The sequence below is a fragment of the Pristiophorus japonicus genome, chromosome 9 (genome assembly GCF_044704955.1).
Source record: "Pristiophorus japonicus isolate sPriJap1 chromosome 9, sPriJap1.hap1, whole genome shotgun sequence".
Taxonomy (NCBI): Eukaryota; Metazoa; Chordata; class Chondrichthyes; family Pristiophoridae; genus Pristiophorus; species Pristiophorus japonicus.
The window spans coordinates 152479929-152497451 of record NC_091985.1 but is presented as its reverse complement, the minus strand read 5'-3'; the positions used below and the strand labels follow the sequence as shown (position 1 = coordinate 152497451).

The window sequence follows — 17523 nt, the reverse complement described above, 5'->3', positions numbered from 1 at the left end:
CTTATATTCACTGGAATTTAGAAGAATGAGAGGGGATCTCATAGAAACATATAAAATTCTGACAGGTCTGGACAGGTTAGATGCAGGAAGAATGTTCCCGATGTTGGGGAAGTCCAGAACCAGGGGTCACAGTCTAAGGATAAGGGGTAAGCCATATAGGACTGAGATGAGAAGAAACTTCTTCACTGAGTTGTGAACCTGTGGAATTCCCTACCGCAGAGAGTTTGTTGATGCCAGTTCATTGGATATATTCAAAAGGGAGTTATGGCTAAAGGGATCAAGGGGTATGAAGAGAAAACAGGAATGGGGTACTAAAGTTGCATGATCAGCCATGATCTTATTGAATGGTGGTGCAGGCTCGAAGGGCCGAATGGCCTACTCCTACACCTATTTTCTATGTTTTCTATGTTTCTATGAGACCTGTTGGATCCATGTCTTGATACAATTTCTAGCCTCTCCAAAGGACGTACAGGAGACTTAGCAGTGTGGCCATTAACCTTGCGGATTAATAAAATGTTTCCTTAACTTAACACTTACTGGCCAGAATTGTGTGCTGACAAGTACTCGGGTTTCTGAGGTACTTAATGACTTGCCTTTCTTTGATTGTCTAATAGCCCCATTGTGCCGCACTCTCACTCCCACAGCTTACTGAAGCTTCGCACCGGCAACGCTGACCGGAGGTGGCAACTGCGTGATAACTGCCCCTCACTGGCAGCTGTGTGATTAGTAGGCCAGTCCAGCCACTAACGTGCTTGGAGAGGGTCCCGCCTTCTCTTTGCATTGATTGGCCAGGGAACACTGGTTGAGAGAGCCTGCAAACGCACGTCAGTGGCTGGACAGGCCTGCCAATCACACAGCTGCCAGTGAGGTGTGGTTACCGCGCAGCTGTTTGCTTCGAGTTAGTGTCCCCGGCGTGAGTGCGTGGCCCATTTATTTAACTGTGAGCACGCGCAGAGCTTAGGGGAAACAGTGAACTTGAGATATATGTTCTGTTAGTATGGTGCTTGTCTATTAGAGGGACCAGGAGAGTACAAGGCACCCGTTCCCTTTCCAATGCGTTTAGCAGCAGCATACGGGGTTCGTTGTTCACCATGCTTCGAAGGACCAGGGCAGCAGGCGCATGGGACCACCACCACCACCTGCAAGTTCCCCTTCCAAATTACACACCATCCTGACTTGGAAATATATTGTCATTCCGTCATTGTCGGTGGGTCAAAATCTTGGAACTCCCTCCCTAACAGCATGAGAGTATCTTCACCACACAAACTGCAGCGCTTCAAGAAGGCAGCTTATTACCACCATCTCGGACAATTAGGGATGGGCAATCAATGCTGGCCTTGCCAGCGATGTCCCATCCCTTGAATGAATGAATAAAACACATTTTCAGATGCTTTTCACACTTCGGTTTGTAGGAAATTAAGGCTTGCTTATGGGAATGGTTATTTGCATTGGACATGAGAAGATATCTGGTGAAAGCATGAACTATAACTGTTAAATTATCTCTGCTGTTAAATACAATATATAAATATGTACAATGTTTTGGGGACATGCTACTGGAAATTGTTAGACATAGAATCATCAACTGATACTTACTTGGATGTGTTTAGAACATAAGAAATAGGAGCAGGAGTAGGCCATAAGGCCCCTCGAGCCTGCTCCGTCATTTAATACGATCATGGCTGATCTGATCATGGACTCAGCTCCACTTCCCCACCCGCTCCCCATAACCCCTTATCTCCTTATCGTTTAAGAAGCTGTCTATTTCTGTCTTAAATTTATTAAATGTCCCAGCTTCCACAACTCTCTGAGGCAGCGAATTCCACAGATTCTCACAACCCTCAGAAGAAATTTCTCCTCATCTCAGTTCTAAATGGGCGACCTCTTATTCTAAGATCATGCCCTGTAGTTCTAGTCTCCTCCACCAGTGGAAACATCCTCTTTGCATCCACCTTGTCAAGCCCCCTCATTATCTTATACGTTTCTATAAGATCACACCTCATTCTTCTGAATTCCAATGAGTAGAGGCCCAACCTACTCAATCTTTCCTCATAAGTCAACCCACTCATCCGTGGGATCAACCTAGTGAGCCTTCTCTGAACTGTCTCCACAGCAAGTATATCCTTTTGTAAATATGGAAACCGAAACTGCACACACTACTCCAGGTGTGGCCTCACCAATACCCTGTATAGCAAGACTTCCCTGTTTTTAATACTTCATCCCCTTTGCAATAAAGGCCAAGATTCCGTTGGCCTTCCTGATCACTTGCTGTACCTGCATACTATCTTTTTGTGTTTCATGCACAAGTACCCCCAGGTCCCGCTGTACTGCAGCACTTTGCACTCTTTCTCCGTTTAAATAATAACTTGCTCTTTGATTTTTTTCTGCCAAAGTGCATGACATCGCACTTTCCAACATTATACTCCATCTGCCAAATTCTTGCCCACTCACTTAGTCTGTCTAAGTCCTCCTGCAGCCTCTTTATATCCTCCTCACACATTGCCCTTCCTCCCATCTTTATATAGTCAGCAAACTTGGTTACGTTACACTCTGTCCCCTCTTCCAAGTTGTTAATAAAGATTGTAAATAGTTGGGGTCCCAGCACTGATCCCTGCGGCACCCCACTAGTTACTGATTGCCAACCAGAGAATGAACCATTTATCCTGACTCTCTGTTTTCTGTTTGTTAGCCAATCTGCCCCCTTAATAATTTACTAATTATTTTATTTTGTCATACTTTATGGAAACAGGAGTAGGCCATTCAGCCTCTAGCCTGTTCCACCATTCAGAAGTTTGATGATCGCTGATCTGTAACAACTCGCCCGTCTTGGTTCCACAACCCTTAATACTCTCGCCTAACACAAATTGATCAATTTCAGTTTTGAAATTTTCAATTGACCTAGCCTCAGCAGCTTTTTGGGGGAATGTTTCAGATTTTCGTTACCCTTTGTGTGAAGACCCACTTTCTAACATCACCCACTGAGCAGCCTAACTCTAAGGTTATGACCCCTTGTTCTGGACTTCCACCAGAGGAAATAGTTTCTCGTTATCTACCCGTATCTCATTCTTTCATCTTCTACACCTCAATTAGATGACCCTATAATCTTTTGTACTCGAGTGAATACAAGCCTAGTCTATGCAACCTGTCCTCATAATTTAAGTCTATTAACTCTGGTATCCTTCTGGTAAATTTGTGCTGCACCCTCTCCAATATATCCTTCATGAGGTGTGGTACCCAGAAGTGAATGCAGTACTCCAGATGGGGTCTAACCAGAGCTCTGTGCAACTGTAATGTAACTTCCACCCCACTGTACTCCAGCCTCTGGAGATAAAGGCCAACATTCCATTAGTCTTTCATTTTTTGCACCTATCCACTAGCGTTGTGATTAATGTGCTTGGACCCCTAAATCTCTTTGCTCCTCCACAGTTCCTAGCTTCTCACCATTTAGAAAATACTCCAATCATAGAAACATAGAAAATAGGTGCAGGAGTAGGCCCTTCGAGCCTGCACCGCCATTCAATACGATCATGACTGATCATTCCCTCGGTACCCCTTTCCTGCTTTCTCTCCATACCCCTTGATCCCCTTAGCCGTAAGGGCCATATCTAACTCCCTCTTGAATATATCCAACGAACTGGCATCAAAAACTCTCTGCGGCAGGGAATTCCATAGGTTAACAACTCAGTGAAGAAGTTTCTCCTCATCTCAGTCCTAAATGGCCTACCCCATATCCTAAGACTATGTCCCCTGGTTCTGGACTTCCCCAACATTGGGAACATTCTTCCCGCATCTAATCTGTCCAGTCCCGTCAGAATCTTAAACGTTTCTATGAGATCCCCTCTCATCCTTCTAAACTCCAGTGAATAAAGGCCCAGTTGATCCAGTCTCTCCTCATATGACAGTCCCGTCATCCCAGGAATCAGTCTGGTGAATCTTCGCTGCACTCCCTCAATAGCAAGAACGTTCTTCCTCAGATTAGGAGACCAAAACTGTACACAGTATTCCAGGTGAAGCCTCACCAAGGCCCTGTACAACTGCAGTAAGACCTCCCTGCTCCTATACTCAAATCCCCTAGCTATGAAGGCCAACATACTATTTGCCGCCTTCACCGCCTGCCGTACCTGCATGCCCACTTTCAGTGACGACTGAACCATGACACCCAGTTCTCGTTGCACCTCCCCTTTTCCTAATCTGCCGCCATCCAGATAATATTCTGCCTTCGTGTTTTTGCCCCCAAAATGGATAACCTCACATTTATCCACATTATACTGCATCTGCCATGCTCACTCACCTAACCTGTCCAAGTCACCCTGCAGCTTCTTAGCGTCCTCCTCACAGCTCACACCGCTACCCAGTTTAGTGTCAACTGCAAACTTGGAAATATTACACTCAATTCCTTCATCTAAATCGTTAATGTATATTGTAAAGAGCTTGGGTCCCAGCACTGAGCCCTGTGGCACTCCACTAGTCACTGCCTGCCATTCTGAAAAGGACCTGTTTATCCCGACTCTCTGCTTCCTGTCTGCCAACCAGTTCTCTATCTCCCTTATCCACTCTGCTAGTTACATCCTCAAAAAATTCCAGAAGATTCGTCCAGCATGATTTCCCTTTCATAAATCCATGCTGACTTGGACCGATCCTGTCACTGCTTTCCAAATGCGCTGCTATTTCATCCTTAATGATTGATTCCAACATTTTCCCCACTACTATCTTTCTTTCTTGGGTCCAAAGTGGATGACCTCACGTTCCCACATTAAACTCCATCTGCCACAGCTTTGCTAGCTCACCTAATCTATCAATGCCCCCATCTACCCTCTTTCCTGTACCATCTAACTTAGTGTCGTCAGCAAACTTAGATATACGGCTCTCTATTTTACCATCGAAGTCATATATAAATATAATGAAAAGCTGAGTCCCCAGTACAGATCTCTGCGGGACATCACTAGCCACATCCTGCCAATTTGAGTACATACCCATTACCCCTACTCCTTCTCCTACCTCTTAACCAATTTTCTGTCCAAGCCAATAGGCTGCCTCCAATTCCATGTTCAGTCTCGTGTGGAACCTTGTTGAGCCTTCTGGAAGTCCATATAAATAACATCATTAGACATTCCCTTGCCTACCATGTCCGTTACCTCCTCAAAAAATGCATCTAGGTTCGTTAGACATGATTTGCTCTGTACAGATCCATCCATGCTGGCTCTCTCTGATCAATTGGTATTTATCCAAATCTCAGTCACTCTGTCCCCAATAGATTTTAATAACTGTCCCACAACTGCCGGCAGACTAATCGGCCTAAAATGTCCCAGTTTATCTCTCCTACCCTTCTTAAATAATGGAGTGACTTTGCCAGTTGTTCAATCCAAGGGGACAATTCCTGAATCAAGAGTATTGTGGAAGATCATGACTAACGCAATAACAATTTAATCACCTACTTCTTTTAATACCCTGGGGTAGAAACAATCTGGTCCTGGAGATTTGTCCATCTTTAATCTCATTACTTGCTCCATTACCATTGTTTTTTACTTGTATTGAATCAAATTAGTTCCTCCCCTTGACTTATTTTTAGTTTGCCTTTTATCTCTGGTACTGATGCAAAGTAGCTATTTAACAAGCTATTTCATTTCCTGATTTCTAATTACTATATTACTTGTGTCTGTCATTAAGGGGCTCACATTATCTTAGCTAGTAATATTTCCAGACGATTCAAACAAATAGTTCTGATGGGCTGCTCCACATTATAAAATATCTGTTGCTTACTGAAAGGTCAGTAGAAAATGTTAGTGGGAGTTGTGTACAGACCACTAAACAGTAGTAGTGAGGTTGGGGATGGCATCAAACAGAAAATTACGGATGCGTACAATAAAGGTACAGCAGTTATCATGGTTGACTTTAATCTACATATAGATGGGGCTAACCAAACTGGTAGCAATGCTGTGGAGGAGGATTTCGTGGAGTGTGTAAGAGATGGTTTTCTAGACCAATATGTCGAGGAACCAACTAGAGAGCAGGCCATCCTTGACTGGGTCTTGTGTAATGAGAGGATTAATTAGCAATCTTGTTGTACGAGGCCCCTTGGGGAAGAGTGACCATAATATGGTAGAATTCTTCATTAAGATGGAGAGTGACACAGTTAATTCAGAGAGTAGGGTCCTGAACTTAAAGGTAACTTTGATGGTATGAGAGGTGAATTGGCTAGGATAGACTGGCGAATGATACTTAAAGGGTTGACGGTGGATAGGCAATGGCAGACATTTAAAGATCACATGGATGAACTTCAGCAATTGTACATCCCTGTCTGGCATAAAAATAAAACGGGGAAGGTGGCTCAACTGTGGCTAACAAGGGAAATTAGGGATAGTGTTAAATCCAAGGAAGAGGCAAATAAATTGGCCAGAAAAAGCAGCTAACCTGAGGACTAGGAGAAATTTAGAACTCGGCAGAGGAGGACTAAAGGTTTAATTAGGAGGGGGAAAATAAGAGTATGAGAGGAAGCTTGCCGGGAACATAAACTGCAAAAGCTTCTATAGATATGTGAAGAGAAAAAGATTAGTGAAGACTAATGTAGGTCCCTTGCAGTCAGAATGAGGTCAATTCATAATGGGGAACAGGGAAATAGCAGACCAGTTGAACAAATACTTTGGTTCTATCTTCAATAAGGAAGATACGAATTACCTCCTGAAAATACTAGGGGACCGAGGGTCTAGCAAGAAGGGGGGACTGAGGGAAATTCTTATTAGTCAGCAAATGGTGTTAGGGAAATTGATGAGATTGAAGGCCGATAAATCCCCAGGGCCTCATAGTCTGCATCCCAGAGTACTTAAGGAAGTGCCCTAGAAATAGTAGATGCATTGGTGGTCATTTTCCAACCTTTCATGGACTCTGGATCAGTTCCTATGGATTGGAGGGTAGCGAATGTAACCCCACTTTTTGAAAAGGAGGGAGAGAGAAAACACTGAATTATAGACCGGTTAGCCTGACATTGGTAGTGAGGAAAATGCTGGAATCAATTATTAAAGCTGTAATAGCAGCGCATTTGAAAAGCAGTGACCGAATCGGTCCAAGTTCGCATGGATTTATGAAAGAGTAATCATGCTTGACAAATTTTCTAGAATTTTTTGAGGATGTAACTAGTAGAGTGGATAAGGGAGAACCAGTGGATGTGGTGTATTTGGACTTTCAAAAGGCTTTTGACAAGGTCCCACACAAGAGATTAGTGTGCAAAATTAAGGCACATGGGATTGGAGGTAATGTATTGATGTGGGATAGAGAACTGGTTGGCAGACAGGAAGCAAAGAGTGGGAATAAGCAGATCCTTTTCAGAATGGCAGGCAGTGACTAGTGGGGTAGTGCAAGGTTCAGTGCTTGGACCCCAGCTATTTACAATATAAATGATTTAGACGAAGGAATTGAATATAATATCTCCAAGTTTGCAGATGACACTAAGCTGGGTGACAGTGTGAGCTGTGAGGAGGATGCTAAGAGGCTGCAGGGTGACTTGGACAGGTTAGGTGAGTGGGCAAATGCATGGCAGATGCAGTAAAATGTGGATAAGTGTGAGGTTATCCACTTTGGTGGCAAAAACAGGTGGGCAGAATATTATCTGAATGGTGACAAATTAGTAAAAGGGGAGGTGCAACGAGATCTGGGTGTCATGATGCATCAGTCATTGAAAGTTGGCATGCAGGTACAGCAGGCAGTAAAGAAAGCAAATGGCATGATGGCCTTCATAGTGAGAGGATTTGAGTATAGGAACAGGGAGATCTTGCTGCAGTTGTACAGGGCCTTGGTGAGACCACACCTTAAGTATTGTGTACAGTTTTGGTTTCCTAATCTGAGGAAGGACATTCTTGCTATTGAGGAAATGCAGTGAAGGTTCACCAGACTGATTCCAGGGATGGCAGGAATGGCATATGAAGAAAGACTGGATCGACTAGGATTATATTCACTGGAATTTAGAAGAATGAGAGGGGATCTCATAGAAGCATATAAAATTCTGACAGGATTGGATAGGTTAGATGGAGGAAGAATGTTCCCAATGTTAGGGAAGTCCAGAACCAGGGGTCACAGTCTAAGGATAAGGGGTAAGCCATATAGGACCGAGATGAGGAGAAACTTTTTCACCCAGAGAATTGTGAACCTATGGAATTCTCTACCACAGAAAGTTGTTGAGTCCAGTTCGTTGGATATATTCAAAAGGGAGTTGATGTGGCCCTTACGGCTAAATGGATCAAGCGGTATGGAGAGAAGGCAGGAGTGGGGTAGTGAAGTTGCATGATCAGCCATGATATTGAATGGTGGTGCAGGCTCGAAGGCTCCTGCATCCATGTTTCTATGTTTATATAAGTATTTGAAACTGATCTTTCTTTAATGTCCTCAGGGTGCGGGACAGGATAAGCTCGGAATCTATGTTAAATCTGTTGTGAAAGGAGGAGCTGCAGACTTGGTAAGTAAACCTTATTGATTCCTGTTCTGATTAAGCAGAAATGTTCTAAATGTTGAGGCCCATGACGACTGATCCAAGTAATATCACTGTTTGTGTATTTTTTTTTTAAAAGGGAGAAAGATATACATTATACAAAGAAATGTCATTGTAGACTCGAGTTCTGTAAATTTACATGAAACCTGTTTGGACTATCTAATTCAGTAAATTGGTGGATGAGACATTAAACTGAGGTCCCATCTACCCTAGACGTAACTGATCCCCTGGCACTATTCAAAGAAGAGCAGAGGAGTTCTCCTGGTGTCCTGACCCACATGCATTTCTCAACCAACATTACTTTGGGATGTCTGAGGTCATGAAAAACTATTGAAATGCAAGTTCTTCATTTAATAAATGTGTCCAGAAATGGAAGTGTTTATTGAGTAGTGAACACTACTGCACTAAATTGCTGCAGATACATTTAATAAATTCCAAATAAAGCATTATTTTCTCCCCTGTTCATGAAAATGGCACTTGCTTAAAGCTGTTAAATACAACTTTGGCGAGTTTTCAACATTTACGGACCAATTAATGTAGGTATTTACAAACCACAATTCTCATTCTGTTAAAACTAAAATTGTAAAAATAGAACCGTTTTGTTTATTTTCCTTTTTTTTTCTCATTACTGGTATATTAAGTTTTTAAAGCCATGTCAAAGCTAGTTCTCAAGTGAGATTATAGGAGCGTGTGCGAATGGATTCCATCATTCCTCATTATCTAACAATTCTAAAGCAAAATTGATGGAAAGTGTAGCTTTTCACTACATATTTATGCTGCTGTATTTAAAATTCTTTCCAGTAACATTGTTGCTCCAGATAAGTCTGTTTCACTTGCTGGGATATTAAAAATTGAACTGAAGTTGGTGTGTTTCTTAGCATTCTCAGTCAAGATAATTGAGGTTGATTGTATAAAATGGGAGTTTATAAACATTTAATAGTGTAAATTATTAAATGATTGAAAGCTTTCAAGGAATGAAGATATTTGATTGCCTAAAGGCATCTTTGACTTGAGGAAAATTTGAATTTGAAGATAAAAATACTATGCCTACAAGCTTCCATCTGAAAAAGCACTGCAGATGGTTGAGGTTACTGTGATGCATAGAAAATGTAGCTAATTTTATATTTTTCACTGAGGCTCGAGGTAAATTTGAATTCGAGCAATGCTACAGTGCAGTGGAGCATTGAAATGCTCCATTGGAACAACATGTTTTATTGTAGTTGTATCTATACTTGCAATATGTAAGTGTGATCCAAGTATTTTGCCATTATAAGCACACAGTTTTATGTCCGCTTTTTCCTGAAATAGTTCCTTTTAATTATAAAGCTGTCAAAATCTCAGAATTTTGTCTAGTGAACGCTCATAAAAGTTTTACAATGCGAGATTCCAAGGGGCATGGCATTACTCCAGCTCCTATTTCTTATGTTCTTATATTAAATCTCTTGAATTTTGTACCTTGTAGGTTAGAAATACTGTAATGATCATTTGGGCAAGGTGCTGGAAGGTACCTTGCATCTGTGAAACTGTATCCAGCAAGGAGGCTTGAGAGGAAAACATAAGTCAAAACAAAAAAAATTATAACTTTAGACTTTTTTGTTTTAATAATGTCATACCTTTGTTTTTTAACATAGTTTTACATGTGTCAAGATTAAACTGGAATATGCTAAGGAGAGGGAAGGAAAGATTGCCTAGGGTAGGCACCCTACATAATTTAGCCCTTTGGAATGACTGATAATCTAACATTATTATTAACCAAATTTACCTATAGGCATGTTTTTTCTATTCCATCCTAGTCCATAAAAACAGGATGTTGTCTAATTGTGACTAATTCCTTGTGTCTGCAGGATGGTCGTTTGGCTGCAGGAGATCAGTTACTAAGTGTAGATGGTCGTAGTCTTGTGGGGCTTTCACAAGAAAGGTAAAGCGTACTATTGCCATTTGTCCATTGATTTTTAAGCGATGAAAACCACCAAAGGGGTAGTCATTTGGAAAATAATTGTAACGGGCAGCTTAAGCTGTGTGGTCTAAAATTTGAGTCGATGCGGTCTGTTGGGAATGAATGGTATGGTAATAAAGTATGCCACTCTATGCTAGGACATTAGTTCAATCCCAGATTTTATCCTTCCTCCTCACCTGCACAGGTAGGGAAAGAGCATTAGAGGGACTGTCGGCCCCAAGACTGACCTTTCACACTTCCCAATGGACAGTAGAGTTGAGGGACCAGGTTTCCTAACCACAGGCTCAGCCCGAAATGATGTATGCTGTATTTAGGTAGACCATAAAGGGCAGAGAAATTAATAATTTTGAATTGGTCTGTTTTTATTTAAGCAAAAAAAAAGGAATTGGAATTTAAGTGCAAACCAAGCAAGTCTAGCAGTTTAGTCAAATATTTCATGCACTTTTAAACTGCTGCAATTAACATTGAAATTATTAAAAGAAAATACTTTTTTTCAGGGCTGCAGAGCTTATGACAAGAACCGGTTCTGTGGTCACCTTAGAAATAGCAAGACAAGGAGCTATTTACCATGGTTTGGCCACTCTACTCAATCAACCTTCTCCAATGATGCAGCGAGGTAAAAATATTTTTGTATATTAGATCGAAGTTCTCAAAGATCATCTGAGAGAGCATAACATTGACTTCATTATTGGACAGGTAAAATGTTCAATAACTTTCCTTTCCAGCCTCCAGGTGAAAGTAAAAGGACTCTTGGTGCGATTGGCAAGAGTGCAGGGTGTTCTCCCAGTGTCCTGTCCAACATTTCTCCTTCAGTACCACTAAAAACAAGTTAATTGGTCATTCATCTCAGATCTTGCTTTGTGCAAAATTGACTGCTATATTTGCGATGTAATAGTGATTTCCCTTCCAAAATTATCTATGGCTTGGCACACATGATGAGGTATTATACGAATGTGTTCTTCTACCACCTTTGTGAGCAGATAATACTAGGTGAAACTTATGCAAATGTAGTAATTTATTGTGACAAATCTGGGGTGATATATTATTTTTTATAAACTGTAGGCTTTAAGTTTCAGATTTAAATGAGACTACTAGTAATGTAAGGAACTCTGATGAGATCTTCCCAATGTTCATCTATTTTGTTGAGTAAAAAGTATTTTCTCAGACAGTCCACACTTTAAGTAAATCCACCATTTGTCTTGGCCAATTGTGTCCTAAAATGATTGTTTGATGGAGAGTGTGAATCAGAGCCATTAGATTGATGGCAATATTTTAAAAGTGCAGTTGGAAAATTGCTTTCATGAGCTCAAATAAAGCCATATCGCTAATCTTGAGCAGAATTCAATTGGAGCAAACAGTTTATACCTGGAATATTCACCTTAATTGCAATTTGATGAGAGTGTTATTGTGTGTTTACTATGCATCATTGAGCAATAGGAAAAGAGATTATGGATGCAATCCTCCATCTGTTGTGTTCCTAATCCCTCTGGCTTCCTATAATGGTGTTGCCATGTTTAATATTGATCACTACTTCTATTGTTGAATAATTACTGTTTAATATAATTTGTTTTTCATCAACATACAAACCAGATGCAAATGTTCCATTAATCTGGAAATTTGGCAGCATTCTGATTAAAACATGCAAACCACTTGTAAATTTTTGATACAGTATATATTTTGTTAAATTGAAATCTAATGAGTAGTTCTAAAACACAGAACAGGAAGCAACAGTCACAAGTAAATGTACAGATGTATTCCTTTATAACAATTAAGAATTATACCACCGATAGATTTAATGTAATCCATATTTTAATGCATTCAACCTCCACATATAATAGGCTATTGTTGGTCATTCAACTGTGGAAGAGGAGAAGGGAATTAACTCAGGACAATAAGTTTCCTCCTTTTAGAAATCAAGTGACCCTCTTCCCTCGCTGTAAATTTAGATGTAGCCTCACTTTGAGACTCATTTTTCTTCTTGTCATGAGCATTCACTGCTGTTTTTTCCAAGTTTCTTGATTTATTTATACCTAAACTGTTGTGCTTGGCTCCTTTTGTATTTTTTTAATTCTTCGTGTTTGTTTTGTTGTAATGTGTGCCTAATTGAAAACAATGAATTTTACATAATTATGAATGGTATTGTTTTGCCCAGTTTAAAAAATATTATTATTTCTGCACTGCTGTTTGTTTCTGTTTTAACAAGCTTGAGTAAAGTACTAGCATCACTTAAAAATGAGTCAGTTAACAAGACATTGGGCTGAAAAAGTACCTTTCTGTTGTGAAGTCTTCTATTGCACTGTAATTTATTGATACTGCATATAGTCCTTTTTCATTGCATTTACAATTTTCACAGTATTATCAAAACTTATCATTCTTTAGAGAAGAAATATATGCTTTAAGGTTAGCAGTTGAAAAGGTGCTTTTAAGATGGTTGTGGTAAGTCATTTTCACCCAACTCTTAAGCAAAATTTGGAAATGAGTAAACTCTTTTTCCATTTTCAGCCTCTGACCGGCGTGGCTCAGGCAAGCCTCGTCCAAAGAGCGAAGGTTTTGAATTGTACAACAATAATGCTCAGAATGGAACACCTGAAAATTCCCCGATGGGTTGGACAGAATACACTGAACCAAAGAAACCACCTGGAGATGACCGACTGTTGAAAAACCGAGCAGATCATCGATCAAGTCCCAACGTAGCAAGTAAGCACTGTAGTTCTGATCTAGCTTTATAATCACCATTGTCAGGTGCGTTGAGGCGCACAGTTGACTAGTAATTTAGCTCCTGCTCTGGCTCCAGCTTCCTACCCTGTTCAGCTGGCTCTCTCAACCCCTCTGCCCCCAACCCCGCTCCGACCCCCCCTCCAGCTCCCGCTCCCACTCCCACTCCGACCCCCCCCCCCAGCTCCCGCTCCGACGACCCCCCATCCACCCGGACACCTACCTTTTAACTCCGGTCTGCTCCCTTTTCCTTCGGCGGGCGGGCCCCGCCCGAAGTCTTGGGCTTGTTCAGCCTCCTCCCTCTCCCTCTTCCCCTCCACCCCCCCTTCCTCTTCCCTCTCCCCTCTTCCCCTCCATCCCCCCTTCCTCTTCCCTCTCCCCTCTTCCCCCCCCCACCCCCCTCTCGTCCCCCCAGCCCCCTCTCGTCCCCCCAGCCCCCTCTCGTCCCCCCAGCCCCCTCTCGTCCCCCCAGCCCCCTCTCGTCCCCCCAGCCCCCTCTCGTCCCCCCAGCCCCCTCTCGTCCCCCCAGCCCCCTCTCGTCCCCCCAGCCCCCTCTCGTCCCCCCAGCCCCCTCTCGTCCCCCCAGCCCCCTCTCGTCCCCCCAGCCCCCTCTCGTCCCCCCAGCCCCCTCTCGTCCCCCCAGCCCCCTCTCGTCCCCCCAGCCCCCTCTCGTCCCCCCAGCCCCCTCTCGTCCCCCCAGCCCCCTCTCGTCCCCCCCAGCCCCCTCTCGTCCCCCCAGCCCCCTCTCGTCCCCCCAGCCCCCTCTCGTCCCCCCAGCCCCCTCTCGTCCCCCCAGCCCCCTCTCGTCCCCCCAGCCCCCTCTCGTCCCCCCAGCCCCCTCTCGTCCCCCCAGCCCCCTCTCGTCCCCCCAGCCCCCTCTCGTCCCCCCAGCCCCCTCTCGTCCCCCCAGCCCCCTCTCGTCCCCCCAGCCCCCTCTCGTCCCCCCAGCCCCCTCTCGTCCCCCCAGCCCCCTCTCGTCCCCCCCAGCCCCCTCTCGTCCCCCCCAGCCCCCTCTCGTCCCCCCAGCCCCCTCTCGTCCCCCCAGCCCCCTCTCGTCCCCCCCAGCCCCCTCTCGTCCCCCCCAGCCCCCTCTCGTCCCCCCCAGCCCCCTCTCGTCCCCCCCAGCCCCCTCTCGTCCCCCCCAGCCCCCTCTCGTCCCCCCCAGCCCCCTCTCGTCCCCCCCAGCCCCCTCTCGTCCCCCCCAGCCCCCTCTCGTCCCCCCACCCCCCTCTCGTCCCCCCCCCCCCTCTCGTCCCCCCCCCCCCTCTCGTCCCCCCCCTCCCTCTCGTCCCCCCCCCTCCCTCTCGTCCCCCCCCTCCCTCTCGTCCCCCCCCCCCTCTCGTCCCCCCCCTCCCTCTCGTCCCCCCCCTCCCTCTCGTCCCCCCCCTCCCTCTCGTCCCTCCCTCCCCCTCTCGTCCCTCCCCCTCTCGTCCCTCCCCCTCTCCTCTCCCCTCCCCCTCTCCCTCTCCTCTCCTCCCCTTCCTCTTCTCCCCCCCTCTCCCTCTTCTCCCCCAGCCTCTCCCTCTTCTCCCCCACCCTCTCCCTCTTCTCCCCCACCCTCTCCCTCTTCTCCCCCACCCTCTCCCTCTTCTCCCCCACCCTCTCCCTCTTCTCCCTCTTCTCCCCCTCCCTCCCTCTTCTCCCCCTCCCTCCCTCTTCTCCCCCCCATCCCTCTTCTCTCCCCCATCCCTCTTCTCTCCCCCCCCTCCCTCTTCTCTCCCCCCCTCCCTCTTCTCTCCCCCCCCTCCCTCTTCTCTCCCCCCCTCCCTCTTCTCTCCCCCCCTCCCTCTTCTCTCCCCCCCTCCCTCTTCTCTCCCCCCTCCCTCCCTCTTCTCTCCCCCCCTCCCTCCCTCTTCTCTTCCCCCTCCCCCTCCCTCTTCTCTTCCCCCTCCCCCTCCCCCTCCCCTCCTCTTCTTCTCCCTCTCCTCTCCTCTCCCCTCCTCTCCCTCTCCTCTCCTCGCTGTCAGAAACACAGACAGTGAGTCAGAGAGAGAGACAGAGAAACACACACTGGGAGGGGGGCCAAGTCCCAAGTCCCAGGTCCCAACACGCTGTTGGAGGGCTCCCGATGTTGCAGTCGGTAAGTAGAATTATTTTAATTCATTGATAAAAAAAATTTGTAATTTTTTTAAATTGATTTATTGATGTATTTATTATTTATTATTGATGATGGCTCTTTATTTGTAAAACTGAAGTGTTTAATGTTTGTAAACTTTCCTTTTAAACCCCCCCCCCCCACCCCCCACAATTCCCTACGCCTGATTTTCTAAGTGTAGGCAAGGTTTTTCTGAGCGTACAAAAATCTACACTTACTCCATTCTAAGTTAGTTTGGAATAAATTTTCACTGCCTAAACTTTCAAAAATGGCGTAAGTGGCTGGACACGCCCCCTTTTGAAAAAAAAATCTGTTTCAAACCGAAACTGTTCTAACTGACTAGAACTGGAGCAAACTAAATGCCGAGAATTGCAATTTCTAAGATACTCCATTCTAAACCAGTTGCTCCAAAAAAACAGGAGCAACTCAGGCCGAAACTTGGCCCCTATAAACTCAAGCGAAATGGTGGGGCCTCTGGATTACTATGTATTGGATTGCTACTAAAAGCAGACTTTTCTACATAGGATATAGGAAATAAGATTAGATAGGTATTCTGGAATTTTGCTTGACTTGCTTTTTCGGGAGTGATACACGTTTGCATAGAACCTTTCTGAAGGAAAACACAGGATCGGGTAGAGTCCATAATAGACCAAATTGTATATGGTCTGTAGAAAAATGAGCTCAATAGGTAAAATAACCTTTTCTTCCATGCTTTATTTATGCTCTTAAAACCTATGGTACATAAGAGTGTCAGGATTGTTGGAGTTTCCATCTCTTTTGGACATGTTCTGGGGCATGATCATTCTGGGAAATCGATCATTTCCGTAAATAGATTTATAGATATCTATCTGAATCCATATTGTTTCGAATGTACCTACTTGGACCGACCGATTGTCACAGGTCCACCACAAGCATGTGTAATTCTTGTCACCCTGTAACAGAACTTCTGGTGCATTAAGCTTGGTTCCAGATCTGTGGAGGATGACTCAGTGGGAGAGAAATATATTTTCTGTGTGGTTTAAAGAAAATTCTTGAACATGCAGACTTTTCTTGGTATCTCTGAACGCATTTCTTTTTAATACACTTTGGATAATGCTAAGCTAAATCTGTATTTGCACGTCTTGTATCTGTGTATCTTATCAATTTTTTCTTGAAATTCCAATTATCATTTCAGTGCTCAAAAGTAATGCGGCTTCATTATGTTTATGTTAAGTACTGAAGTTGAAGAATTCTTCACATTGCAGTTAAGATAATATGGAGCAATTTAAAACAATTTAGAGCATTAATAGTTATACTATTTTGCTTAAAATTGTAAACTAAATGTTTATCCCAGTTTTACATAGCTGAGTAAAATACCAGACATGAGCTGTTCAGTTCGTTCTCCTTTGTAAAGCAGTTGTGTGTCATTCAGTATCAGACATAGAAATTCAAAAACTAACAATTTGGAAGAAGTTTCTAATTTAACTAAGTGCTGCATATAATGAATTCAGTCACTGGTGTATAATGTAAATAATTAATGCTGTATTTAACTCAACATTTTTGTTTTTGGCTGAGAAGATCAACCTCCAAGTCCTGGGGCAAAGCCTGTTTATTCTACTGCACCTACCTCCAAAATCCAATCAGTCTCTACTGGGAACCTTTGCGCTGAGGTCTGTATATATGTGGGTTATAGGCTACTAGAGGTTTAAGCTATAGAAAATGTTGCAAATCTTTAAATATAACTACTTGGGATAAGTGTACAGTTACCTTCTGACCCTATTGATGATTGCCATCTAGTAATTATTTCTTTGAATGCATTATTCTATTGCAATAGCCTGAAAAAAAAGACTGAATAAGGTGGCATTCAGGTTCGGTGAATTGTCCTACGTTAAATAAATGAAAGTTCTTGTTGTAGTAAAGCAAATGCTTGAAAGATAGTTAACATATATCATTTTAGTTTGGCATTGTACTGGTTGTCTTTTTCTACGGGGGTCATGTGATGAGGACTGTTGGTCATTTTAATAAGTAATAAATTGTGCAATAGATTATATATATCTTTAACAACCCTGAGAACAGAAAAGCGATAACATGTTGTTGCCAATTTATGACCAAGAAAGAGATGAGAACTAACCAAACCTGAATGATTTAATTATTACCAGTTTGAATAATTAATTTACACCTACCAGTATTACTTGTTCCTCTCAAAACAAATTTCTTTGTTGGTACAATCTCATTGTCTTGACATGTTGTAGTGTACCCCCTAAAATCCTGCCTGTGTTTGGTGCATAAGGATGTTAGACT

General features: G+C 43.6%; 1 protein-coding gene across 8 annotated transcripts in view; it reads left to right on the top strand.

Moving 5' to 3' along the window:
* afdna (afadin, adherens junction formation factor a) overlaps positions 1–17523 on the top strand; it is a 282635-nt gene that overhangs the window by 230075 nt on the left and 35037 nt on the right. For all 8 annotated transcript variants that reach the window (XM_070889970.1, XM_070889971.1, XM_070889972.1 and 5 more), the window contains 5 exons: positions 8378–8443; positions 10321–10394; positions 10931–11049; positions 12936–13130; positions 16801–16892. In XM_070889970.1, the coding sequence (XP_070746071.1) occupies positions 8378–8443; positions 10321–10394; positions 10931–11049; positions 12936–13130; positions 16801–16892 (546 nt within the window). The remainder of the gene's footprint in view (positions 1–8377; positions 8444–10320; positions 10395–10930; positions 11050–12935; positions 13131–16800; positions 16893–17523) is intronic.